This window comes from Ornithorhynchus anatinus, chromosome 16 (genome assembly GCF_004115215.2).
Source record: "Ornithorhynchus anatinus isolate Pmale09 chromosome 16, mOrnAna1.pri.v4, whole genome shotgun sequence".
NCBI lineage: Eukaryota > Metazoa > Chordata > Mammalia > Monotremata > Ornithorhynchidae > Ornithorhynchus > Ornithorhynchus anatinus.
Genome location: NC_041743.1, coordinates 27481863 through 27508709, shown reverse-complemented (window position 1 = coordinate 27508709; position 26847 = coordinate 27481863). Strand labels below are relative to the sequence as shown.

The following is a 26847-nucleotide window of genomic DNA, read 5'->3' as shown; positions in this document are numbered from 1 at the left end:
AAGTGGCAGAACTGGGATTAGGACCCAGGGCTGCTGGCCCCCGGACCTGTTCTTGATCCACTAGGCCCCACTGCTCCTGTTCTCCTGCTACAATCAGGAGCTGAGATCATATAGGCACTGTGACTACTAAGTCATTGGGATGCTTTTCAAAACAATTCATTTGAGGTGGTCAATATTTAGAACCGCCAAAAAAAGTATTCAGTGTTCAAAAAAGCACTCAGAGGTTTTTCATTTAGGTCTTAATGCCACTGAGTTTGTAATATCAACTTTTATTTTTAAGTAGTGAAAATATATGCAGTTTATGTTCACACAGCATAAAGGAGTGCTGAACCTAATCAAACATTTGCAAAAATTAAGCTAAAAGTTTTCTTGCTGGAGTATTCAGAAATTTGAATTTTTCGTTTTGGGAAATGTAACACTTTTGAAAAGCATTGTATTAATTTATGACTTTAATTAAAGTTTTAACTGCTGACCATTAAACCTAGTGAAAGAATTGAGTGTTTCAGATAATGTACTCAAATTTTCTGCAAACATTGAATAATTCACATAGAGTGAATTTTTGGATCGTTTTCATGGAAAGCCTGCCAAAAGAGAGTTTTTCTTTTTGAGAATCCATTCTCTGCCATTTCATTTATTTAATTTATTGAACATATAGTTGATATTTTGTATTCGTGGCAAGTTACTGCCTCAGTAAGTTGAAATTTTGAGGTGACACTCAGAAGTTCCACATTTAACCCTGGTTGGTGATATTCCCAATTGAGGTATTTATTAAATAATTTTATTGAATAGAGGATGACTTTAAGAAAATAGAAGTAATTGAGAATATAAGGTGCTGAAGAAAGAAAAAAACAGGTCTGCAGCAAAAGCAGGTCTGTTCCATTTGAAATGTCAGAGCAACACTGCTGTCATTACACTTTTTAGGGTTTGGGGAAATAAACAGTTTGATATAGAGTTCTTATTAAATATTGAAATATGGATCAACATACTATTTTATAGAATTGCACAGAGATCATTAGCATCATATAAAAGCATTATATAAAGTGTTATACATAAAAAGATCACATTATTGTGTGATTTAAACAAACTGACTTGGGACAAATTTCCATGCGGGTGTGTGGAACAAATGTGGTTTCCTCAGTTATGAAAAGATGGTAAATGTAATTGGAGCCTATTATCTTGTGCAGGCTTGAGTCAAAAAGCTTGAATAAAGTGAACTATTAGACTATGAAAAAAGAGAACCAAAGAATCGAAAAAGCTTGAATCTAGTGTGTGGAAAGTTTATGAAGAATTGCAAGCATTTCTCTGGAAAATAATTTCCTTTGTAGTATATTTGGTTACCCATATAGAGCCTTCCTGCTATATAAGCTCTTTTCATTACTCATTAATATTATATAATTCATTCATTCAATAGTATTTATTGAGCGCTTACTATGTGCAGAGCACTGTACTAAGCGCTTGGGATGAACAAGTCGGCAACAGATAGAGACAGTCCCTGCCGTTTGACGGGCTTACAGTCTAATCGGGGGAGACGGACAGACAAGAACAATGGCACTAAACAGCGTCAAGGGGAAGAACATCTCGTAAAAACAATGGCAACTAAATAGAATCAAGGCGATGTACAATTCATTAACAAAATAAATAGGGTAACGAAAATATATACAGTTGAGCGGACGAGTACAGTGCTGTGGGGATGGGAAGGGAGAGGTGGAGGAGCAGAGGGAAAAGGGGAAAATGAGGCTTTAGCTGCGGAGAGGTAAAGGGGGGATGGCAGAGGGAGTAGAGAGGGAAGAGGAGCTCAGTCTGGGAACGCCTCTTGGAGGAGGTGATTTTTAAGTAAGGTTTTGAAGAGGGAAAGAGAATCAGTTTGGCGGAGGTGAGGAGGGAGGGCGTTCCGGGATCGTGGGAGGACGTGACCCAGGGGTCGACGGCGGGATAGGCGAGACCGAGGGACGGTGAGGAGGTGGGCGGCAGAGGAGCGGAGCGTGCGGGGTGGGCGGTAGAAAGAGAGAAGGGAGGAGAGGTAGGAAGGGGCAAGGTGATGGAGAGCCTTGAAGCCTAGAGTGAGGAGTTTAATGTCCTTCATTGGATCAACAAAAGGACATTTTGTCACATATAGATGGGATTCTAACGTATATCGGCTAGCCACTCACCAAACACCAGTAACGCATGTATTCTTGTTTCCATAAAAATCATCACTGAGCACAGGCTTTATTTAAAAAAATTACAATGGAAAATTAGGCAAATAACGTCATTAAATATATATTTTTCAAAAATAGCCTATTCACATGCCCTTAGTAAGGTAGTGCTACGTTGGTAAATGAAGAAAAAGACACTTGTCTTGAAGGCCGTGATATGCACAGGGTTGGGTTAAGGATTTTTGGGTGTGCTGACCTTTACTTTTATATTCTTATTACCGATTTTTTTAAAACTCCAAGTTACTAATAAAATGATATTATGGTAAGGTTTCTATAGGAACTTCACATGGCACAATAAGGTAAAAATTATGGTTTGTTTAAGCCTCAGCTGCTAAAATTTGGTAATGAGAACTGGTGATCGATCTTGTGTTTACCCCAGTGCTTGGCACGTAGTAAGTGCTTAAATAACGCAATTATTATTTGTATTATTTTTGTTACTGTTTATTTGACATGACACCTTGATACAGTGTGAAATAGTACATAGAGCATGGGCTGGGAGTAAGAAAGACTTGGATTCTAATCCTGGCTCTGCCACATTTACTTTATGGTATTTGTAAGTCCTTACTATGTGCCAGCCACTGTTCTAAGCACTGGGATAGAGACAAGCTTATCAGGTTGGACACAGCCCCTGTCCCACATGGAGCTCACTTGTCTGTTGTGAGACCATAAACGAGTCACTTAATGTCTCGGTGCCTCAGTTACCTCATTTATAAAATGGGGATTAATGCTGTGAGTCTCGTGAGGCGTGGACCCGGTCCAACTAGATTAGCTTGGATATGCCCCAGCGCTTTGAACAATGCCTGGCACATAGTAAGCGCTTAGCAAAATGCTATAAAAAATACACACTATTTCTCCTGGTGAGCTTCTGTTATTGTATATGATGTTGGACCCTGGCTGCTGCATCATTTGGTCAACTTCCACCTCGCGTTGGGTGCCTCGCTAGTGTGACTCCTACTATATAGCTCACTAGAGATGCCTACGGTGATCATGCTGGTGGAGAACAAAGCTGGCAATTTTGGAAGGTTCCCTGGAAAAGGAAGGCGGGAGTGCTAATTATACTCATTTTTTGTCTGGCCCCACCGTAGTCACTCCTTAGAGGAGACGGTGACTCCTGATTGATGATGATGTCTGCCGAAATAGTGAGAGGGAGTGGAGCCATCTGTTTATGACATCAAAAAGAGGTCCTTGAAGGTCAGAATAATCTTGCTGATTACGGCGTGTGTTGTCAAATACATTAGAATATTGGATCCACTTTCGGACACCCTGTTCTAAAACGATGAGAGGAAATTGGCAGGGGTCCAGAGAGGAGTAACTATTATGATTTAACGAATGGAAAATAGAGCCTATAAGAAAAGCTTAAAATAATTGGGGCTGTTTGCACCGGAGAAGATAATACTAAGCGGTGAGTCAATAACTGTCTTCAGGATTATAATTTTTTCGTCTTTATAAGGAGGACATAGTTCACTCTGAGTGTAGAATGCTATACAAGTAGAAGTATGTTTAAATTATAGTTGGAGAAAGGTCAGTTGCACTTTGGAATGTTTCTGAACTGTCTGGGTGATAAAATACTGTTGCAAGCTACCCACGTATGTTGTAGTGTTTTCATCTCCAGAGAGCTTTTAAAAAGAGAACTGTCAAGCATATGTCCTGAATTTCTTAGTCATGCCTGTGGCAGGGAACTGAGCCAAATGGGCTTTCAGCTCCCCTTCTAACAATACGATTGTACGATTGATGTTTCTTAGGCATGGGAATCTCCTACTGAGAATGAACAAAATTCTTGATAATATTCGTAGGAATATTCTGTGGGTGCCTAAGCACCTAGAATTGTTCTTTGAGTGGATGCCATCAGCCAATCTGAATTCCTTTCTGGGGCTCTCTCTTCCCCCCCGATCCCCTCCACCCCAATTGAGAAGCAGCGTGGATTAATTGAAAGAACACTGGCTTCGGAGTCAGAGGTCATGGGTTCTAATCCCGGCTCTGCCACCTATCAGCTGTGTGACTTTGGGCATGTCACTTAACTTCTGTATGCCTCAGTTCCCACATCTGTAAAATAGGGATTAAGACTGTGAGCCCCACGTGGGACAACCTGATTATCTGGTGTCTTTTCCAGCGCTTAGAACAGTACTTGGCACATATTAAGTGCTTAACAAATGCCATAATTTATTATTATTATCATTCCTCTCTGTAGGCCTTGTCCCTTTCGTCTCAGTAGCCCTTTCCCCTTTCCTTTCCAGTTTTGCTGCTAGCCATTTGAAGAGTTCAGCAGGACCCTAATCAGCTTACCAGTAATCGTAGAAGAATAGGACTTAAACAAATTTGAAGATGGCATCTGGGCCAGCTTCTTGGTGTCAGACAGATTGATGGCCAAGCCATCTTAGGTAGATGTATTTCCAGATTCCAGATAAGTCTTTGCTACAGCTAGTACTTATTCGTCTCTGGTGGGAATCAAACAGTAGTAGCAGGAGGATGTTAGAGCTCTCTCAAGTCTAGTTGCATCTGGTTCTCGTCTGTGCATGACTGATCCAGTCCCTTGAACCATCTGACTGAACCTTCGAGAGGAGAGGCAGGGAGAGAGGTGAGGGAGCCAGAGTGGCTTCCAGTGAAACCTCAGTTCATGGTCTATTGTAATTAGTCTGGGGTATAAATAAAATATCTGATGAGTGCTGTTCAGTGTAGCCCTTTCTGAAATATCTCAAAATGCAATAACATTAAAGAATTTCTCAGCTTCGCTCATCTGCACATGAAACCACAGGAGTGCAACAACATTTGCTTGGGACCGATGGTGTCAGCTTTGATATTTCCCTTCCAGGTGTCAGTGCTTCTTAGAAGGAGGCCTCCTCTGTTTACTCCCTGTTTAAGTTAACAAGTTTCTGACATTAAGCATTTTTCAGTAATTCTGAAGAAACTTTATTAGGTCTGCTGCAGATACAAAAAGGTCCAGAGGGGAGTTCATTCATTCATTCAGTAGTATTTATTGAGCGCTTACTATGTGCAGAGCACCGTACTAAGCGCTTGGAATGTACAAGTTCTTACAGTTGGTGCCAGAATATTTCAGGGCATTGCAAATAGAGGAAGTAACAATTGGAAGCAATTGAACTAGATTAGGGAAAGGGCATCTCTGAAACCTATATAGGTTCCTTCATTGCAGCCCTTGCTGATCTGTAGTGAGTTTCTTTTAGCAAATCTGAGTGTCCTTTTTGTTTGAATTTTGCAATTCACCAGGATTCCATATTTTCTGGTAACTGCTTTAATTACCCTTAGTTGTTTTGAAACTCAGGTGCTCTCTGTGTTCCATGGGTGGAAGGAAAATAAATGTGATTGTGTTTGGCTCGAAGACATCTGCATAGTTCTTCGATTCTATGAGTTTTGCTCATTAATATGAATACAAGAAATCTGAATAATTAATCTATATTGAATTTTTGTCTTTAGTGATTAGTAATAACTATGGCATTGTTAAATGCTTACTGTATTGCCAAGCTCTGTGCTAAGCACTGGGGAAGATACAGGTTCATCAGATCGGTCACTGTCCCTGTCCCACGTGGGACTCACAGTGTAAGGATTGAGGAAAAACAGGTATTTAATCCCCATATTATAGATGAGGAAACTTAGGCTCCGTGAAGGTAAGTTATTTGCTGAAGGTGACACAGCCCATAAGTGCAGAGTTGGGATTGGAATGCAGAGTAGGGATGAGAACCCAGCTTGCCTTATTCTCATTCCTTGCCCTATCCACTAGTCCATGCTGCCTCTCAATCACTGAATCTCATCATTATCACTTTTGATGTAATTCTTTTTCAAAAAAGGATTTTTTTGAAAATGTATGGTAACAATCAGAAATAGACTGACATTGTTTTGAATGGAAATACAGTAATTCAGGTAGGATGTCACAACTGTCAATTTATATCAAGAGAGGGAAAAGTACTACATAAAAGTGGATTTAGGAAAGCTCCAATTGAAACTCCTCTTTTTGGGTACCATTACCCTAGCATGAGTCCGGGAGGCAGAGGATCTGGCTTCTAATCCCAGATCCACCACTGGTCTGCTGCAGAACCTTGGGCAAGTCACTTCTCTTTGCCTCAGTTTCCACATATGTCAAATGGGGATTAAATCCTGTTCCCTCCTACTTAGTTTGTGTCCCCCATGTGGGACAGGGACTCTGACCTAATTATCTTGTATCCACCCCAGGGCTTGGTGCAGTTCTTGACACATAATAAGCACTTAACAAGCACTATTATAATTATTCCTCTTATTATTAATGATAGCTACAATACACAGCATTGGCATCTTATCTCTCAAGTTGATCTCACTGTTATAAGATGAGGTTTAATTGGGAACCTGATTCTGTAGGTTCTTTGAGTGAATTTGGCCTCTTTGCCTACATGGACACTATAGAGATAAATGTCTTTAAAGCAGGAAATCACTTCCTAGGCAGATAGAGCCATTCTGTCTTAACTTCTCCAATTTTCCTCTGCCACAATAAAGAGTTGCCAATGAGGAAAAGTGGTAGGTCTGTTGATGTCCAAATCCCAGTGGGCATGGGATACACGTGCTACCTCACCTCTGTACCACTCTGTCTACAAGTAACTCTATAAGAGATGGCTGAGTACATCATTTCGGCTCTAAGACTCAGGAGTTCACAGTCTCTAGACTGTAAACCTGTTGTGGGCAGGGAATGTGTCTGTTTATTGTTGTACTCTCCCAAGCGCTTCATACAGTGCTAGGCACAGAGTAAGCGCTCAATAAATGCAATTGAATGAATGAACGAACAAACTATTTTCATCCCCATTTTACAGATGAGAAAACTGAGACCCAGAGAAGTTCTTCCCCCCGTGTCTTTCAACAGAGGCAGAGCTGGCATTAGAACCTAGTCTCCTGATTCCCACTCCTGTGGCCTTTTCATTAGGCCACACTGCCTCCAGATAGTTATTTGTCTTTGTTAGCCCATTGCAGTATTTTTTCCAACCTGAAAGGCAAGAAGTTTTATTCCATTTTTTTTCCCTCTTTTTCCATGTTCAACAAATTGGTGGTCAACTGGTCCTCTCCCCCAAAAGTCCTGTATACTAGCAGAAGTTTATAAGCCATCTCCTAGCTTTCTTTTCTCTACCCTTTATTGTTTATAATAAGATCTGTTTTTCATCTTTTGAATTTTTTTTCTCTTTGCTGTGATCACAGTCCTGTTCTCTATATATTAGTGGTATTTATTGCATGCGGATTGTTTGCTGAGCACTGTACTAGGCACTTGGGAGAGAACAAGATAGTCGGTAGATATGTTCCCTGCCCGCAAGGAGTTAAGACTCTAGAGCTCTACATTATTTTTTAAAGACTGATGACTGAAAATGTTATGTTGCAGAACTAAAGTGTTTGTATGTGGTGTATGTGTGTGGCGGATAACGACTGAGAGGAGTAATAAAGGGAATGATAATTTGTAGTCTGCCATTGGATGGATTACTGTGCATATGTGGGCAGATTACTGCAACCATGTGAGTTTGAGAGCTAAAGCTATGGAAATCAAATGAAAAAAGCCCAAAACTGATTCTTATCAAAAAAATTCTCAGAATCATACCGTTTTGAGGGAAATTTACATGCTAATGGAATCTATTTCTAATATGAAAAATAGGACTACTGTGTTGAGAAGCTTTTTTAAAAGCCAATGCAGATTAGAGAAATGTTCTGATACTATTTGTCAAACACTTTCAGAATCTTGGATTCTAGGTAAAACAATGGACCAGAGCAATGTGATATTATTTTTATTATGGTATCTGTAAAGGACTTGCTATGTGACAAGCACTCTTCTAAGCCCTGTGGTAGATACAAGTTAATCGGGTCACACAGTCCTTGTCCCCCATGGGGTTCACAGTAAATATGAAATTGTTGGTTTTCATATGCCCGTCCTGCGGATCTTGAATATCTTGGATGACCCTGCCCAGTCTATAGAGTTCCACATAGGAAGCAGAATGGTCAGGTAGAAAGAGCCCAAGCATGGGAGTCAGAGGTCTTGTTTTCTAATCCCTCCTCTTCCTCTTGCCTGCTGTGTGACATTGAACAAGTCACTTAACTTCTCTGGGCCTCAGTTTCTTCATCTGTAAACTGGGGGATTCAATACCTCTTCCTTCCTACTTAGATTGTGAGCCCGATGTGGGACAGGACCTGTGTCCAACTTGATTATCTTGTGATTACACCAGTGCTTAGTACGGTACTTGGTACATACATCATCAAAGTAATCACCATTACCTCCTTGTCTCTGACCCAGATTACTTTCCTGGCGGTACCCTAGAGTTGAATATATTTCATTGAAAGCTCCTTGAGGACAGGACTCAATTCTTTTAGTTCTGTTGTATGTTCCCAAGCACCTGTTCAATACATGCTGATACCAGAAATAAAACAACCCTATCTCAGAAGTGAACATTTTATTTTAAATACAAAGTATATTGGCTTTTTGGAAAAGTACAAAACAATTATTGCAATAACTAAACTGAATAATGGCAAAACAAATTCACTGAGTAGCAGTTTTTATAATTGGAACTGTACTTCTCGACTTATCCAAAGCAATTCACATGAACTGTAATATGCATCTTTAATGGGAGATTGGAACAGTTTGGAAACAGAATTGAACTGGGACTTGTAGTACATATTTTTATGAATAAACATGAATATTTGATTACTTTTTTTGCAACCAGTTAGATTTTTGGCAATACGCTGTCCTCATATTTAATGTCATTCTGTTATCAGAATTTTTCTTCTTTTCACTGTAGTTCTATGCACTTCTTTCATTTAGAGGACCAATATGAATGATTAAAGTATAATTTGTGAGAACTTGCCATGTTAAAGTTAATATAATACTGAGAATTTAATGGTATTGTTGCGATGTATCAGGAATCATGCTTAGAAAAAACTGAATTACCTGACTTAAATCCTCTTGTTGCCCTTTAAGAAATGCCTCCAGTCATTTTCCATTTTTTTTTTAGAAGCAGAGCATTCTATAGATCTGTAGATTTTAATTGATATGTATCTAAGGTTAAATAGTTTAACATCAAATTAAGTAAAATCAGTTAATGCTTGTAGTTCTTTCCTTAAATCTCCTTCTAAATCTGATGTCTCCCAGTAAGAACAATAGATGAACCTCTGTGCCAAGACTTCAGAATCAAAGAACGTGGAAACTTCCTTTGTGTCCTGTTGCATTTGCTGTCATCAATGGTGAATGTTGTTTTTGTTTCTCTCTTTGAGTTCTTCATAAAGACTCTGCTCTAAGTGCCCCATTCCCAACTGCTGAACATCAAACTAATCTTCCTTCTCCTCTTACCTCCCAAATCTCTGGGTCTACCGTTTACTTTTAAAGCATTTCTTCTTTCCTTTGTATGGATGGACAGGATCCTTTCACTTCAGATCATCTGAGAGCAGCTTTTTAGTGAATCTGTTGTTATCTGATCTGTTCCCATGTTCATCTCATGCAGTAAACAGTACTTGAATACTTACTAGTTGGTTTGACTGTGTTCCAGGGACCCATTGCTTGTGATCCTAGCTTGGCCTGTCCCACATTGGGCTCACAGTCTAAGCCGGGGAAAGACAGATGCTTAAACCCCATTATACAGATGAGGAAACGGGTACAGAGAAATTACGTGATTTGCCTGAAGTCACACAGCTGAAAGGTGTTGGAGCCGGGATCAGAGTCCAGGTCCCCTAACTCCCAGGCCCGGACTTTTTCCTTTGTGCCTTGCTGCTTCTAGAGTATGGTGAGCTTCCCACGGATGGTAAATGAGCAAACTCACCTTCACTGGCCCTACTGCCTCCTTTTTCACTGCTGAGTGTCTTGGGCTGTGGCACAAGATCAGTGAGAACCAATCGTTTGGAGCCACTCTCAATCAATCATATTTATTGAGTGCTTTCTTTGTGCAGAGAACTGTACTAAGTACGCGGGAGAGTATAATACAACCGAACTGGCAGACGCCTTCCCTGTAATGACAGTCTTTGGAAGGATTTCTTCGTGGTTGTCCGAGCTGGCATCAAGAGTTGATTCTGGCCTGGCCCTGTAGCCCGGTGAGCTTGAGGTCAGGAGGGAACTCGGCCTTTCAGCGGATGATTAGAAGAGGAGCCAAAACTCCCCCTTTGGCCTCTTTCCTGGCAGTTTCAGGGAGATAGGCTGGGGAATTGCTAAATTAATCAGGGAAAATGGGAAAATCAATAGTCTATTGGATGGGGAAAGGGGGGCATGCGAGGTTGGGGGGCGTTGCTAGTGGGAGAAAGGGATTCAATGAGGAGGAGGGAGAAAGCTGATTGAATGCCTAGCAGGGAAGCTGATAGCTTTGCCCTGATAGTGTCCACGTCCAGCCAATAGGAGAGATGGCCCTCTTCCACCTCCATGATGTTAGGGCATACATTAAGTACAGGATTTACAGTAAGTAGATTAGAAAATTGCGTCGTATAATTGCTCTCTAGACTTTCTATTTCATCTGAATCTTGATACCATGGTAATGCCACACTTTGTCAGTTTCCCAAAGGACAAAGTGAGAAAACATTTTATTAAGCATTTGCCAAAAACTTCTACCAGCCCTCCCGGTGCCTTAGGATGGTAAAATTCTTGATTGATTCATCTCTGAAGAAGCTCCTTACAAAGTGTGACTCTTCCCCTTGGGGTGTGTACCAGCAGTTTGAGCTCTCCCCCTCCCCACTGATGTCTGTTCTTGGCTCCCAAACAGTCCCCTAGTCCTACCAAGGTTTTGCTTTTCTGCTATACTGCTCTGGCTAATATTTCAGTGAGAGATTATCTCCTAACTGATGTTTTCTCATTTTTCTTCCCCTGTCCTCTCCTTCACTTGAATTTCCCACAGCACTTGCCATTCTCTTTGTCTCTCAAGCTTATGTTTATCCTTGACGTTATCCCTGACTCCTCTCTATTTCAACCGCATCGAGCAGTATGTCCCCAAATCTTGTCTGTTCTTCCTCCATAGCATTTCTAGAATCTGCTTCTTCCTCTCCAACTAAATGGCTATCACACTGGTCCAGTCTTATGTCATCCTCTGATGAACTCGGGAGTCAGAGGATGTAGGTTCTAATCCAAACTCTGCCACTTGTCTGCTGTGTGACCTTGGGCTAGTCACTTAAATTCTCTGTGCCTCAGTTACCTCATCTGTAAAATGGGGATTAAAAGTATGAGCCCCCCCCCCCATGGGACAACCTGATCACCTTGTATTTACTGTAGCACTTAGAACAGTGCTTGGCACATAGTAAGTGCTTAACAAGTACCATAATTAATTATTGTTATCATAACCTGACTATTGGATTGACTTCTATATCGGCTTCTTCACTGATCCTACTTGCCTCGGTTCCTTCCCCTCTCAGTCTACCATTTTATTTTAAAACATTGTTTTGTGCACATCTTACCATTCCTCAAAAACCTGAAAATGTTACCTATTGTTCTCCACTTCAGATAGAAACCCCTAGCCATTGGATTTAAGGCATTCAATCAGCTTTCTCCCTCCTCCTTATTGAATCCCTTGTCCCACTACGCACCAGTTCACACTCTTTATTCTTATGAAGTTCCTGCTTCTCAATCTGTCCGGCAACCCCCCACCCCACCCCTCTGAATCTCTCTTTCCCATCCAACAATTGATCTCCCCATTTTCCCCGATTAATTTAGCATCTCCCCACCCTTTCTCCCTGAAACCGCCTTATCAAGACACTGGCACCTGCCAAGCCCTTACAAATTCATAATATGTGCACTTAATACAGTATTACCTCCTCCTAGCTAGAATTTATTCTAATGTCTGTCTCCCCCACTATACTGTAAGCACATTTATTGAAGGGAATATGTCTACTCACTGTGTTATACTCTCCCAAATGTTCTGCAGACAGTAGGCATTCAATAAATACCCCTGATTGGTTCATGTTCAGTATGTTGTACATTATGTTGCTATTCTGAACTTAAATGTAGCCACTCTACTGGATGCCCTACATTGACCTACTTGAGGCTTCTGGGTGAAATTTTATCCTGTGTGCCTAACCCATTACTGGTTACCCCTGAATCCTCTACTCATTTTTGATTAATAGGTTCTTCCTAATCCACGGGTACCCTGGGTACAGAACTTTTAATGTACCAGTTTTTATTTCATTTGATATTTTGCCTTGCTTTGTTGAAAGATGTGCTGCTAAAGAAGCAAAGTCAGTGAAGGCATTCACGCTGTCACCTATTCTTCAGGCCAGTCACCCTTCCATAACTTAGGCTTACTGCTTTCTGAAGGCAGAGGTGGTTTTTTTCTATTATTGTATGTTCCCAAGTGTCCAACACAATACTCAGCCCTTATTAGGTGCTCAGTAAATACTGACAGGGATGATGCTAGCATTTGGCTGATTCTGAAAAGCACCTTCTGGACTGTAGGCTTCTTGAGGGCAGGGAATGTATCTACCACCACTATGTATTATACTCTCCCAAATGCTCAGTACAGTGTTCTGCACATAGTAAGTGCCCAGTAAACAGCATTGATTGATCATATGTTTTCATGTATGGGGCTTTAAAGCATGGTTGCAAATATAAAAGGATATTCATGGTGAGTGATTTATGTTCTTTAGATTGTGCTCTTTGTTGATTTGAAGCAATTCCTTGGATAATTGGAAGCATGCTCTCCCAAAAGTTTGGTACAGTGCCCTGCACACCGTAAGCGCTCTTTAAAAACCACTGGTGATGATGGTGCAAGCTTCTGGTTTTCCTGTTGTGTCTTCGAGTATAAATCAGTGGTATTTACCGAAGCTTTACTGTGTATGGTTGCATAGGATGGTTTTAACTGAGCTGGTCTTAGTTCATAGCCCTGCTCTCCTCTGTTGCTTGATCGGTCGTGAGAGGAGGATCAGGTCTGGACCGGTTAGTTTGACTGTGGCCCATGGTGCTTGTAATGGGCCATACTTCTAACCTGACCATGAAAATGAACTTCTAGCTGTATATCCAGGAATTGAGCAGAACAGACTAAGCTGGGAAGAAATCAGGCTGTGGTCATATGTGATGGAATACTGAAAATACTCGTCACAGAAACAGAATGGCTGGTTTTCCGGCTAGTGATGCCAATTGCCGTCTGCTATAGCATTGTACTGATGTTCAGGTATATGGGATGGGCTCATGAGATGTCTAGCAGATGTAAACCATCTTTAAAACTGTTCACAGACACCCCCACCCACCCAACTTCAGTCTTCAAGGCAAGTAGAAGAAGGAAAACACCTTTCTTCCCAGCACTAAGCTGGATGTGGGCAGGAAATGTGTGTGTTTATTGTTACATTGTACTCTGCCAAGTGCTTAGTACAGGGCTCTGCACACAGTAGTTGCTCAATATACCTGTACCAGCGTGGCTCAGTGGAAAGAGCACGGGCTTGGGAGTCGAAGGTCATGGGTTTGAATCCCGGCTCTGCCACTTGTCAGCTGTGTGACTGTGGACAAGTCACTTAACTTCTCTGTGCCTCAGTTACCTCATCTGTCAAATGGGGATGAAGACTGTGAGCCTCACTTGGGACAACCTTTTTATCCTGTATCTCCCCCCAGCGCTTAGAACAGTGCTCTGCACATAGTAAGCGCTTAACAGATACCAACATCATCAAATGACTGACTGACTGACTTTGGAACGTAAACTTTCTTCCCCTGTTCAAAATGTTTAAATGGGCTTTGCAACAATTTACACGTTTTTCTTCCTTTAATAGAACACTTGAGGGGATTCTCATTAGAGAGAAATGGTTTGTCATTTTAAAACTGCGTATGTTTACCCAGAGCCTTAAGGAATGTTGTATTTACAAATTGAAGGAATGAATACATGAAAATTAATAAAAATATGTATTATGCATATGTGTATATATATATATATATATATTTATATGTAGACTGCGGGCTTGCTTTTTTGACACTTTAGAATATTAGAATATTGTGCTTTACCTTTAAAATAAAGATTTATTTATAGTGCCATCTTAATGTAAACACTTTCTTTACTTAGAAGAAAAATGAATAATCTTCTAAACTGTGACATTTTAATGTGATTCAAATGTTTTGATTTCTGCAGATGTGACTCTGAAAATCGTTATCTTGGGAATCCACTTAGAGGAACATGTTACTGTGAGTATTTGAATGTTGTCTTTTTCCTAAGAACTTTATCCTTGTAGCCAGTTCTTAATAGCACAGCAGACTTGATACTGCCATAACCCAATTTGAAAGGCACCTTGACTACTTAAAATGCCCGCGATGAATGTCTAATGAGCAGGTTACGTTGTTTACCTTGAAAAATGATGTGGTTTTCGGATACTGTAGGCAGGTGCTTTAGTTGAGGTTCCAACAGTTCCATGACAAACCATCGCAGGCCTAGACTAACGTTTGCCGCATGCTACCTGAGATTGGAGGCTGGGTTTCTTATTGTTTCGTGGGTGGTATGTCACACACCCCTCTCCCCCCATTCTACACTGACAGATTTTAAAACTTCCTACCCTCCCCATATTGCTATGACTGTTGGGGATTTTGCAACACTGATGTCTGGTGAAAGAGCGTCCATCTCTCACCAGGATAACGGGAGTTCTGAAGTTTCCATAGAGCTACGGAATGCTCCAAACGGATTGTTAATTAACCTTCCTTGGCTTGCAAGCTTCTCCCAGAGGGACTGCAGATATTTCCATTGATTTATGTTTCATCTGAAACCTCAATGAATACCTTTTTAAAAAGGTTTTAGACAGAGTTTTAAAGCGGTCAGTGGTTTGGTCAGCATCGTAGAAACACTGAATAATAGAGCTGGAATGGATCTTGAGAAATTATCCCATGTGACCTTCTGCTTCCAGAGAGATGACTGAGTGAACCAGCCAGGGCAGTTGATTGTAAAGAAAACAAAGGTGTTTTTCTACCCCAGCCTTTTCACTCTATCAGGATGCTTCTCAGCCAGTTGCCCCTTTACTCTGCCTGCCTTTGACTCGATAATCTGTTTGACACTAGTTACAAAATGCTCCAAAAGCTACCAAAACCCTACGGGATTTTCATTACTTCATTCTTTATGTTCTAACCACAATGTTGCTGCATTAATATTATCAATTAGTTAGTGGTTATGGAGTGCTTACTTGTATGCAGAGCTACTAAGTGTGTACTGAGCACTTGGGAGAGTGTAATACGACTGAGTTCATAGACATGTTCCCCACACCCCCTGATCCCCACTCCTCCATATAAGCTTACAGTCTTTAGCGGGAGACGGACATTAATATGAATAAATGAATTACAGATATGTACGTAAGTGGGGCTGAGGGCATATTAATGTTACTACTTCTTGTTTTGAACGTTTGTAAAAGAGACTGAATCTGTAAGCCTTTGGTCTTTTTTGAGATGCCCTTTCCTACTGTATTCTGCTGAGCCTTTGTCCGGTTATATCCATCTATGCGCGACACTTCAGCTTCTCCTATTGCTGGCAATACTTGCCCAATTTTTACAATGTTATCAGAATACCGGAAGATATTTAATTTTACATTTTGATTAAAGTAAAAAACTCCTTGGGCTATTCATGGTGGTGATTTCTGGGCAAATCAAAGATACCTCTGTCAGCTACAGCTGAAATCTTTGAAGATTGGTTTCACCTGTGCAGGTGCTCCTTTCACATTTTTTCAGATCCTTTCATAGAATAATAATAATAATGTTGGTATTTGTTAAGCGCTTACTATGTGCAGAGCACTGTTCTAAGCGCTGGGGTAGATACAGGGTGATCAGCTTGTCCCACGTGAGGCTCACAGTTAGTCCCCATTTTAATAATAATAATAATAATGTTGGTATTTGTTAAGCGCTTACTATGTGCCGAGCACTGTTCTAAGCGCTGGGGTAGACATAGGGAAATCAGGTTGTCCCACGTGGGGCTCACAGTCTTAATCCCCATTTTACAGATGAGGGAACTGAGGCACAGAGAAGTTAAGTGACTTGCCCACAGTCACACAGCCGACAAGTGGCAGAGCTGGGATTCGAACTCATGAGCCCTGACTCCAAAGCCCGTGCTCTTTCCACTGAGCCACGCTGCTTCATTTTACAGATGAGGTAACTGAGGCCCAGAGAAGTTAAGTGACTTGCCCACAGTCACACAGCTGACAAGTGGCAGAGCCGGGAGTCGAACTCATGACCTCTGACTCCGAAGCCCAGGCTCTTTTCCCCTGAGCCACGCTGCTTCCCACAATAGAACAATCAGCATGTGCTAGAAATGGCCAATCATTTTATATTGTTGTTTGTTAAGCGCTTACTGTGTGCCAAGCTCTGTACTAAGTGCTGGGGTAGATAGAGAAGCAGCGTGGCTCAGTGGAAAGAGCCTGGGCTTGGGAGTCAGAGGTCATGGGTTCGAATCCTGGCTCTGCCATTTGTCAGCTGTGTGACTGTGGGCAAGTCACTTCATTTCTCTGTGCCTCAGTTACCTCATCTGTAAAATGGGGATTAAGACTATGAGCCTCACCTGAGACAACCTGATTACCCTGTATCTGCTCCAGCGCTTAGAACAGTGCTCTGCACATAGTAAGCGCTTAAATACCAACATTATTATTACAAACTAAGCAGATTGGACGCAGTCCATGTTGCACATGGGGCTCACAGCCTTAATCCCTATTTTACAGATGAGGTGACTGAGGCACAGAGAAGTGAAGTGACTTGCCCAAGGTCACACAGCCAGCAAGTAGTAGAGCTGGGATTGGAACCCAGATCATTCTGACTCCCAGGGCCATGCTCTATCTCCTGGGCTTCTCTTGAATTGAAGAGCAGCGAATTGAAAACGCGGTGCGGCCAAGAGCTGCAAATCAAAAAAAAAAAAAAGATTTTACTGGAATGGCAAGCAGGTGTTCTGAGGTTAGAGGAGATGGCAGTGAGTGGAGGCCAACTTTTTTCTGGGAGAAGGTGGTGATGAGTGTTGTTTGGGGGAAGAGTGGTGGTGAGCCAGTTTTCTGGGGAGAACCGGGTGGTGGTGGCGGCGAGTGGTGACAAGAGACATTTGGGGCCGAGTTGGTCACTTTATTCCCTCCCTTTCCCAACCCCATGTGGGCAGGGGAGTCACAGCTGCTGCAATGGCAAAATAAAGCATAACAATGTATACATTACCTCACTCTGCACAGAAAGTGAAGGAAAGGGCCCCACATGGCTCATGAGCTACAGTTTGGTCATTCTCAGTGAGTGCTTTGGAAATACTACTATTGTCAAATGTAGTGTTAATCTGTTCATTTTGTCTGCCAAGAGTCATAGTGCAGAAGGATGAGATGAAGCCAAGAAGCCCAAGCCCTTCTTGGGGAGAAGAGGCCAGAAAGGATATGTCCCCTCAGCCAGGATTTAGATCACTTCTGTTAATTAATTAAAAGCGTATGAGATGCTAAAGGTCAGAGCCAAGTCTCGGAAATGCTCCGAGATCCCATCTTTATCGGAAATGCTTTTTATAGATATTGTATTGTTACCACGGTAGAGGCTAGGTGAACTTAAATTTCCATCTTCTGGATTCAATGACTTGTAGTATTTGCTGACAGAGAGGTGCTCATCTGTGAAATTACCTAGTCTCTAAGTACATGGCTAATTTGTAGAATAGCAAGTGAAGGGTTTTAAAGTCCAAGAGTGTTTTCTAAGTCATTGTGTCTTGGTGTCTCCAAAGCAGGATTTGTGGAATAAATGAATTTTGAACTGTAGTGAATTCGTATGGTTAAGTGTGATGTCAACATCAACTAAAATCCTTAAAAACAATATTTTGGAAATAAAGTAAAAGCTAGCATCTTTATTTTCAGAAAAGCCATTTCACCAATATTTTTTGATTTTGGCAAAAATTATCTTCTATTCAGAGGGAAAAAGGATATGGTCAGCTATTATTGAAAAATACCAACTATTAGATTTATCAGTGTTTCTATTAAATCCGACAGTTCAGGACCATTAGGGGTATTATTTTGATTCAGAGGCTAACTAATGGAAAATAGTTTGCTATGTTTGGTATTGTGCCTGGTCAGTAAGAGGCTGTGTATTGCTTGCTTTACAGTAAGCTTCTAATAGAAATTCCATAGATTTAATAGCTGTAAGATTCACAGCTTTTCAACTGCAGAGTAAGTTGTTGGCAGGAAAACACTAGACTGCAAAACGAGGTATCCTGTCCATACTTTCAATGTTTATCCAGATTACTTGTGATCCAAGTTCTTGAAACATTTATTGAAGGACAAATTTTTTAAAAATGTAAAAATTATAACGGATCAAACTGTAATGTAAAGTATAAAATTATGGTATATTATTGGTAAAATTATAAAATATAAAACATCCTTTATTTTCCCTAAGGACTCCTCGTTGTTCTCCTCCTCCTACTCCTCTTCCTCATCTTCCTCCTGCTCCTCCTCCTCCTCTTCCTCTCCTTCTGCTCCTCCTTCTAATGCCCTTCCTCCTCCCCCTGCTCCTCTACTTGCTCCTGCTCCTTCTGCTCCTCCTCCTCTTCGTATTTCTTCTCTTCTTCTTCCTTCTCCTCTTAAGTCCTTTCTTCCTTCCTCCAGGAGGTACAGTCTTTGTGGGGCATGACCTTGAATTGGAAATGTGGTTTAAAGTGGTCGGTAGGGAGTGAAGAGCCTGTTAGGCTTTTGACGACATTAAGCTTTACCCTGGATCGGTTCGTGGGATAGGATGCCTCAGTCTGTCTTTATTTGCTATACGTGTGGATCCAAACATCTAAGCCTTTGGAAGAACGGGATTGAAATCACGTGGTTCGTAATTCATTCGAAAAAGTACTAAGAGGTGGAATGGCAAAGATCTTTTACCTTCTTAAATTAGAGCTAAAAGCTGGGGAAAAAGTCTTGGAAATGGATGTAAAGCACTAGATGGCAGCCTTGTTATAGTTGAACTACTTTATTGCTTTAAAGTCAAAAACATTTGAAGGAGAATAGCTGAGATAAATGCAAGTATAAACATTATAAACAGAAACCTCAAATAATTCCAAAGATTATTTGAAATTTAAAATGAACGGCGGTTGCTGTAAATTACAGCAATTGGAATTAAAGATGGCTTTTGCAGAATTAGAAGAGATGGGACAGCATTTAACCATGATTTTACAAAGCCATATTTTACTTGTTTTCATTTAGGACAGCATTCAGTTTAAACTGAATTCCTACTGTAATTATAAAACTGTCATGCTTGACTTAAAGTAATGAGTTCCAGAAATTATATCTAACATTGATTGACCCTCGTGCAGATTGAAGCAATTCTTCTATTATTACTAAATACAGGAATATAATGACTACACCGACAAGTGCCATCTCTGGTTTCTTGAATTCAGTAGGTTAAAATATAAGAAAACATACAATTTAAAGGATCTTTACTTTCGAAAATAGGAACTGAAAAAAAATGAATCGAGACTAAATGTTTTAACAGCATAGGATCTAGGGCTAGAAGGAACATTCGGAGATCAGGTGGTCCATTGGTTTGCGACTGTTTTGTTGCATAATCGAGCAATCGTGCATATTGAATGTCTTCTATGTAAACAGCACTGTACTAAATGCATTTGGGAGAGTGCAAAATAGGATAAAAGACTCAATCCTTGCCTTCAAGTTGCTTACAGTCTAATGAGGGAAACAAGTCACCAGATAATTAGGTTTTGGAAGAAAAAGAGAGTGGAAAGATGGAAAGTGAATAAATAAGTTCTTAAAGAATAGTGTGTATATCTGTAGGTCTCAAAGTGCTGTGAGTGCTTAAGTGCTGACGTGAAAGTTGGGATATGACTTGGAGAAATCCTACTTGAGGAGGTGGTATTTCAAGAGGATTTGAAGAGGGAAGAGCTGGACTCTGGTGGGATTTCATATGGAAGGGAGTTCTAGTAGCAGGAAGGAGTTGAACCAAGAGGTCAGAAGTAGGAGAGGTAAATAGGAGCTGTAATGTCCGTGGGCAAGTTACTTAACCTCCTTGTGCTTCCAGTTCCTTATATGTGAAATGGGGATAAAATACTTGTGCTCCTCCCATTTTAGGCTGTGAGGCTTGTATGGGACAGGGGCTGTGTCCAGTCTGATTATCTTATCTCAACTCTCAGCACATTGGTACATAGCAAGAGCTTAATAAATGCCATCATTGTGATTATATTATTATCAGTCAATCAGTGGTATTCACTGAGCACTTACGAAGAGCAGAGCACTTTACTAAACACTTGGGAGAGTACAATCAATACAGCAGAATTAGCAGCCGTCTTCCCTGCCTATAATGAGCTCACAGTCTAATAAAGTATCTAAGAGTCCATTGTTGGGGAAAATCAAGACGATAAGAGTACCTTGGAAAATAACTTGAAAATGCAGACAGGCTGAAAAATTTCAGTGTAAACAAGTATTTTTCGGGGTTTCTGTAGTACATTTTATGCCAACCATCCCTTCAGGGGTTTCCAGGGATTCTCGTTAGTCCTGTCTTGCTAGTCCCCAGCCCACACTGTCTGCCCCTCTGAAGTGAACCATTTTACTGTCTCCCCACTTGCTCATGTCATCCCTGTCTGCTCAGAATCCCCTGCCCTTCAAATTTGCCAGGCCTGAACTTCCCCCAACTTCAAAGTGCTCTCTTGAAATCTCACCTCTTCCAGGAGGTTTCCCTAATTAAAGTGTTTTTCCTTTGGGCGGGATTACCCCAACAGCCACCTCAACTCATCGGTACCGTTCTCCATCTTACGCTCTTATACACACATCGACTCATATAGTCTACAGTGTAGGTACAACTTATTCGGTTACTCATCTTTGCATTTTCTGGTCATAATCACTTGCAGCTTTTGACTCCTAAGCTTAGATACTTTTCTGTCTGCCTGTTTCCCTGCGTAGGTCCTAATTATTCTGTCCCAAGTGCTTAGTACAGTGCTGTGGGCACAGGGGACTCTAAATGAATGAATGGCACTCTGGTTTCTTCCTCAATAATAGACCTGAGTGGATCGACCTATAATATTTTAGAATATAATATCCTATGGCCAGCAGGAGACAAGCTGACCTTGTTTTCCCAATCACGGGTGGTGAAAGGTTGTGCCAAACCTCCCACTCTTTCTCTTGGTTCTCTTGTCACGAGCAGCACATATTGCAAGATGACTGATAGGGATGGTAGATGCAGTTTATGGTTAGGAAACAAAACGTCTCCGAGAGACTTTGTTGGCAGCACTCATTGATATATTCATTCCTTTCATAAGGCACTGTTGTGTATGGCAGTCTAGTTGGTCTGTGAAAGAATTGGGGAAGTTTTCTCCATTTCCTTGCCAAAACAAGGGAAAAAGCAAGAAAAACAATTCACAGAGAAAATGGGGACAAGCGAAGTAGGATTCTATGCAGGCAGTGATTTTTTTTTTTTTTTACTGATTAGCTATTCTTTAAGAAAAGTATCTCTTCACCCTAGTCCACCTCTAATTAGCCTTTCAAATGAGTCCCCACAAGTAATACTCTGCCTATTTGAGCATTCCAGAGGGACTTGTCAACAAGAGAGAGGCTTGTACTTGGGACAGTATACGGACAGAGAAATGAAGAGAAAAAGGTCTGTGTGACCTTGGGAAAGTCACCAAACATTTCTGTCCCTCAGTTTCCTTGTCTGTTCCCCCTCCTATGTACTATTACAGACTCTGAGTCTGATGAGGGACAGAGACAGTCTGATGATCCTTGTACCTATCCCAGCACTAAGTACAGAGCTTGGCACACAGGTGCTTAACGAATACCGCAGTTATTATTATTCACTCATTCCTTCATTGTCATATTTATTGAGCACTTACTGTGTGCAGCACACTGTACTAAGTGCTTGGCAAGTACAATTCAGCGATAGAGAGAGACAGTCCCTGCCCACACCGGGCTTACAGTCTAGAATGGGGGAGACGGACATCAAAACAAGTAAACAGGCATCAATATAAATGAATAGAATTATAGATATATACATAAATGCTGTGGGGTGGGGTTATTGTTATAACCTCTTTCACTTCTACATTCCAACTAATTAATATGAACTTGTTGACATTTCCCAACCACCCAGTTGGGTCACAGGTTGGGCTAAATTAACTTTCGATTATCCCAAGAATCCTCAGTGCCAATTAGTTTGGCTAATTAACAATATTTACCCTATTCACAAGTGAAGAGAAGCTTAATTACCATTGATTCACTCTGTCTGTGCTTGAGGAGTTTTGAATAAAAGTCAAATTTGTTATTTTCTGAAATAGCGTAGTTATAGGTAAATAGCTGTCTTAAATATGAGGATAATGCTACCTAGCATGAGATCCTCTGTGTGCCCTTAGGCTTGGCTGCATAGGCTGATGAGCATTGACATTCTGTGTTTCATGGTGTGCCTGTGAAGGTAGTTCTTTTTTAACTGTTTTGGTTGCCACTTACAAAGCAGCCTGTTTCTGTTTACTAATTTCCCATTTAGCCTCCTATTCCTCCCAAAACTTCCTTTAAGGAAACCCGTCTCTCTTCCCATTTGCCACACTCCAGGTCTATTGGTCTACTGTAATTTCCTCCAGTAGAACGCTGTCCATTTTCTTCACATGATTCACTTAGAGAAGTTATGTTGCTTCAAGTATTGCCTCAAAGCCAGTAACAGATTCAGTAGTATTTATTGAGCGCTTACTATGTGCAGAGCACTGTACTAAGCGTTTTAATAATAATATTAGTATTTGTTAAGCGCTTATTATGTGCAGAGCACTGTTCTAAGCACTGGGGTAGATACAGGGTGATCAGGTTGTTCCACGTGAGGCTCACAGTTAATCCCTATTTTACAGATGAGTCACTGAGGCACAGAGAAGTTAAGTGACTTGCCCACAATCACACAGCTGCCAGCTGGCAGAGCTGGAATTCGAACCCATGACCTCTGACTCCCAAGCCTGAGCTCTTTCCACGGAGCCACGCTGATTTCCAGGGTATTAAAGAGCATAAGGAATGTTCTTCTGGGGGCAGACCGAGGACTCATCCAGTCCAGCATTTTGTCTTGAACAAACCAACAAATGTTTGGAGGATTGGATGATGGTTATCCTTATTGACACATCGTAATATCTGGTGATGATGCAGGCTCCCATTGAAAATAGCGCTCAAGCCTTGGTCCAATCATGAAGACTTCAACACCAAGAACCAGTGCAAAGAAGCAGTGATAGAGCTGGTCTGTAGACTGTATTCTCCTTTTTTATGGTATTTGTTAAGCACTTAATATGTGCCAGGAACTCTACTAAGTGCTGGGGTAGATACAAGCCAATCAGGTTGGACAAAGTCTATGTCCCACATGGTGCTCATAATTAATCCCCATTTTACTGATGAGGTAACTGAGGCGCAGAGAAATTAAGTGACTTGCTCCAAATCACACAGCAGACAAGTGATGTTGATTGGTATTAGTGGTATTAATTGAGCACTTGCATTTCTGTACTAAGTGCTTGGGAGAGTACAGTACAACAAAATTGGTAGACACCTTCCCTGCCCACAGTCTAGAGGGTGTAAGCATTCAAGAAATACCATTAATTGATCGATCAAATAGCCAGGCAGGGGTTTAGCACATAGTGAAGTACTTGCCAAGGGTTTTTCACTTGGGGGACCTGTTGATGGTTAAAGGGATTGCAACATAACACTGCTCTGATTCCCAGTACCATAACGGTTGCCTTTTTAGCGGCTGTAGACTTCCTTCCCTATGTTAGTATCATGTAACATCTTCAACTTTTCCGTCACACACCTTCCTTTCCTTCTTGTACCCTATTAAGAATCATTTTTCCATGAAATTATTCAAAACCCTCTCAAACGCTAATGTTTTCTGTATTCATGACTTCCTTTGGTAGATAATTCCATATGCTTCCATCCACTATGTAAAGAAGTGTTTCAAATTTGTTTATGGCCTACCACACTCCAATTCCAATGGCTTTTGTCAAGTCCTGTTGTTGGGACAATAATTCTGTATCCATATTCTTAATCATTATGTAGACATCATAGCAGGTTTTTTCCAGTCTACAGAATCCTCACTCTTTCTGTCTGTCCTTGGAAGGAAATTTCTAAATTTTTTTTAATGGTATTTGTTAAGCACGTGTTGTGTATCAGGCACTATTCTCAGCACTGGGATGGATACAAGATAATTAGGTTGGACATACCTCCTCTCCCACATGGGGCTCACAATCCTAACCCCACAGGTGAGGTAACTGAGGCACAGAGAAGTGAAATAACTTGCCCAAGGTCACACAGCAGACAAGTGACGAGTTGGAATTAGAACCCAAGTCTGAATTTCAATTTTGCCTAATCATTTCGGTGGTTCTCATGTATATCTTTTCCAGGTCAAATTTATGTTTCCTAAACTATGACAAAACAATTGAACAGAATATTTCAGGTGTGGTCAAATGCTGGTTTGCTTTCTGTACTCTTCCTGATGATGCCCAGCATTTGATTGGTCTTTTAAGCTCCTGCTACATATTAAACCAGAAAATTAAAAGACCAGTTAATGATAACTTTAAAGTATCTATTTTCCCAAAATCTCAGAGCCTGTCACCACATACTGCAATTTGGATTATTTTTCCATAGATGTGTTATGGTCGTTATACATAGTTAAACCTTTCCAAAATGTAAGCAGTGGTGTGATTTTTTTTTTCTTTTTGGGGTTTGTATGTGTGTGATCTGGTTCTAAGATATATCTTTACTTCTTCTTGAGGGAATATAGCACAATATATATGAAGGTCATACTCTTAGAGGAAATATTTTGACTAATATTAGAATTGTCTGGATCGCCTATCTTGTCTATGTGTTCATAAATCTCAGCACCCTTAATGAAATTTATGAACATGCAGCCATGTTCACACCTTTAATTAGGCAACTTGCATTCCTCAGTAAGAGTAGACTGTTTAAAACCGATATTTGTGATAAAATTGAACTGGTGGTTTCAAATTTATTTTCTTATTTAATTAAAATGGTACTTGGTTTTGTGTAATTATTGTGGTAATTTTCCATGTGTTCATTATAGACATATTGGAATGTTTCTAATTACTTGTTTTTCTTAATTGAATAAGTGTAATCAAGCTCTTGAAACTCTTTTTAAGGGAGCATAAAAAGTATGGAATGATCATGACAACTATAATAAGTGATATCTCTCAACAGATGAATTTGCCTAAAAACAAAAGGGTGCTTTTTAGATTTGGATGTGGCAAAGGAAACCTGAGATTTAACAAGGAAAATTGAAGTATACTTCAAATGCAAAAAATGTTGTGAATAAAGTGTTTTATTGGAGTTGATACTTTTAGAAGTTCAGTAGTTTGAACAAGAAGATGGCTTGAAAACAGATTCACAAGATACATAGATAAAAGAACATCAGAACTCTAAAATGTATAGAAATGAAAACCCATGCTTATTACAGAGAAGTAGTAATGGGTTTAGTTCCTGTTGTTTAATTACTAGTACTTTGTCAGGTGACTAAAATGAAGATATTTAACAGGAAATAGGGAGAGCAAAATCTCACCCTTCATTAAAGCTTTTGCATTTATTAAAGGGGAAAATCATCTCAACAGAAACCATTATTGCTAATTAACATCTTGTGAATATAGATAGACAAAAGAGACAAATTTCACAGTGGGAATTCTGGCTTTTCAAAATACTGTTAGAATTGAATGGAAAATAATCCAGCATTCTGGTGGCATGATTAAAAAACATTGTAGTTGTTCAAACGACCTGCTAAACACGTTATACTTTTTATTTGTTATGTGCCTCATATATCATTTATACCATAGTCTTTATATTACTGGTAAGAGCAAACCCAAATATCTTTGTGGAAATGACAAAGGTTCTGATAAAAATGCCAAACCAGAGATTCCATGGTCATCTACTCATTTTCTCACATTCCAACCACTGACAGGTAAAAACCAATAAGGAGTATTAAACATTAACTGTGTGAAAATATCAGCAACATGTTCTTCATTTTTACAGATAGCAAAGTAGACTATAAATACAGTGCATAAAACTATTTTGTAGGAAACTATAGCTTCACAATCAATGAACTGTATTTGTTGTTTGCTTAATTCGTGCAGATCCCTGAACCGTCCTTTGTATGCTACCTATAATAGAAGATTTTATAGGACCTAGTCGCAGTTTCCTTGGAGTTCAGAGGACAGAAATTGGCCTCTCCAGGGATCTCCTTCTTGCCAAATCCCATGGTATCTACTCCCCCTGCTTCCTCCTTGACCCGTCAGCTGACTTTGACACTGTGGACCAACCCTTTCTTCTGGAAACATTATCCAACCTTGGTTTCACTGACCTGTCTCTCTCTGACTGCTCCTTCTCAGTCTCTTTCGCAGGCTTCTCCTCTGCTTCGCACGCCCTAGCAGTAGTCCTCCATCTACACTCACTCCCTTGGAGAACTCATCCACTCCCATGGCTTCAACTGTTATCTCTTTTCGGAGTATTCCCAAATATACCTCTTCGTCCCTGACCTTTTTCTTTCTCTGCATTCTCGCATTTTCTCCTGCCTCTGCATCTCTCTGTGGATATCCTGCTGACACACCACAAACATAACATATCCAAAGCAGAACTCCTTATTTTCCCACCCAAACCCTGTCTCCTCCCCCTGACTTTTCCATTACTGTAGACAGCACTGTCATACTTCCTGTGCCACCAGCCTGTAATCTTGGGCATTATGCTTTAATCATCTCTTACCTAAACTACATATTCAGTCCGTCACCAAATCTTGTTGGTTCTATCTTCGCAAAATCACTAAAATCCACCCTTCCCTCTCCACCCA

The 26847-nt window shown here is 40.6% G+C and overlaps 1 protein-coding gene across 3 annotated transcripts in view; it reads left to right on the top strand.

Annotated features, from left to right (window-relative positions):
- The window catches only part of ATRNL1 (attractin like 1), a 602864-nt gene that overhangs the window by 182308 nt on the left and 393709 nt on the right, over positions 1-26847 (top strand). For all 3 annotated transcript variants that reach the window (XM_001513843.4, XM_039914307.1, XM_039914308.1), the window contains exon 21: positions 14222-14274. In XM_001513843.4, coding sequence (XP_001513893.2) covers positions 14222-14274 — 53 coding nt within the window. The remainder of the gene's footprint in view (positions 1-14221; positions 14275-26847) is intronic.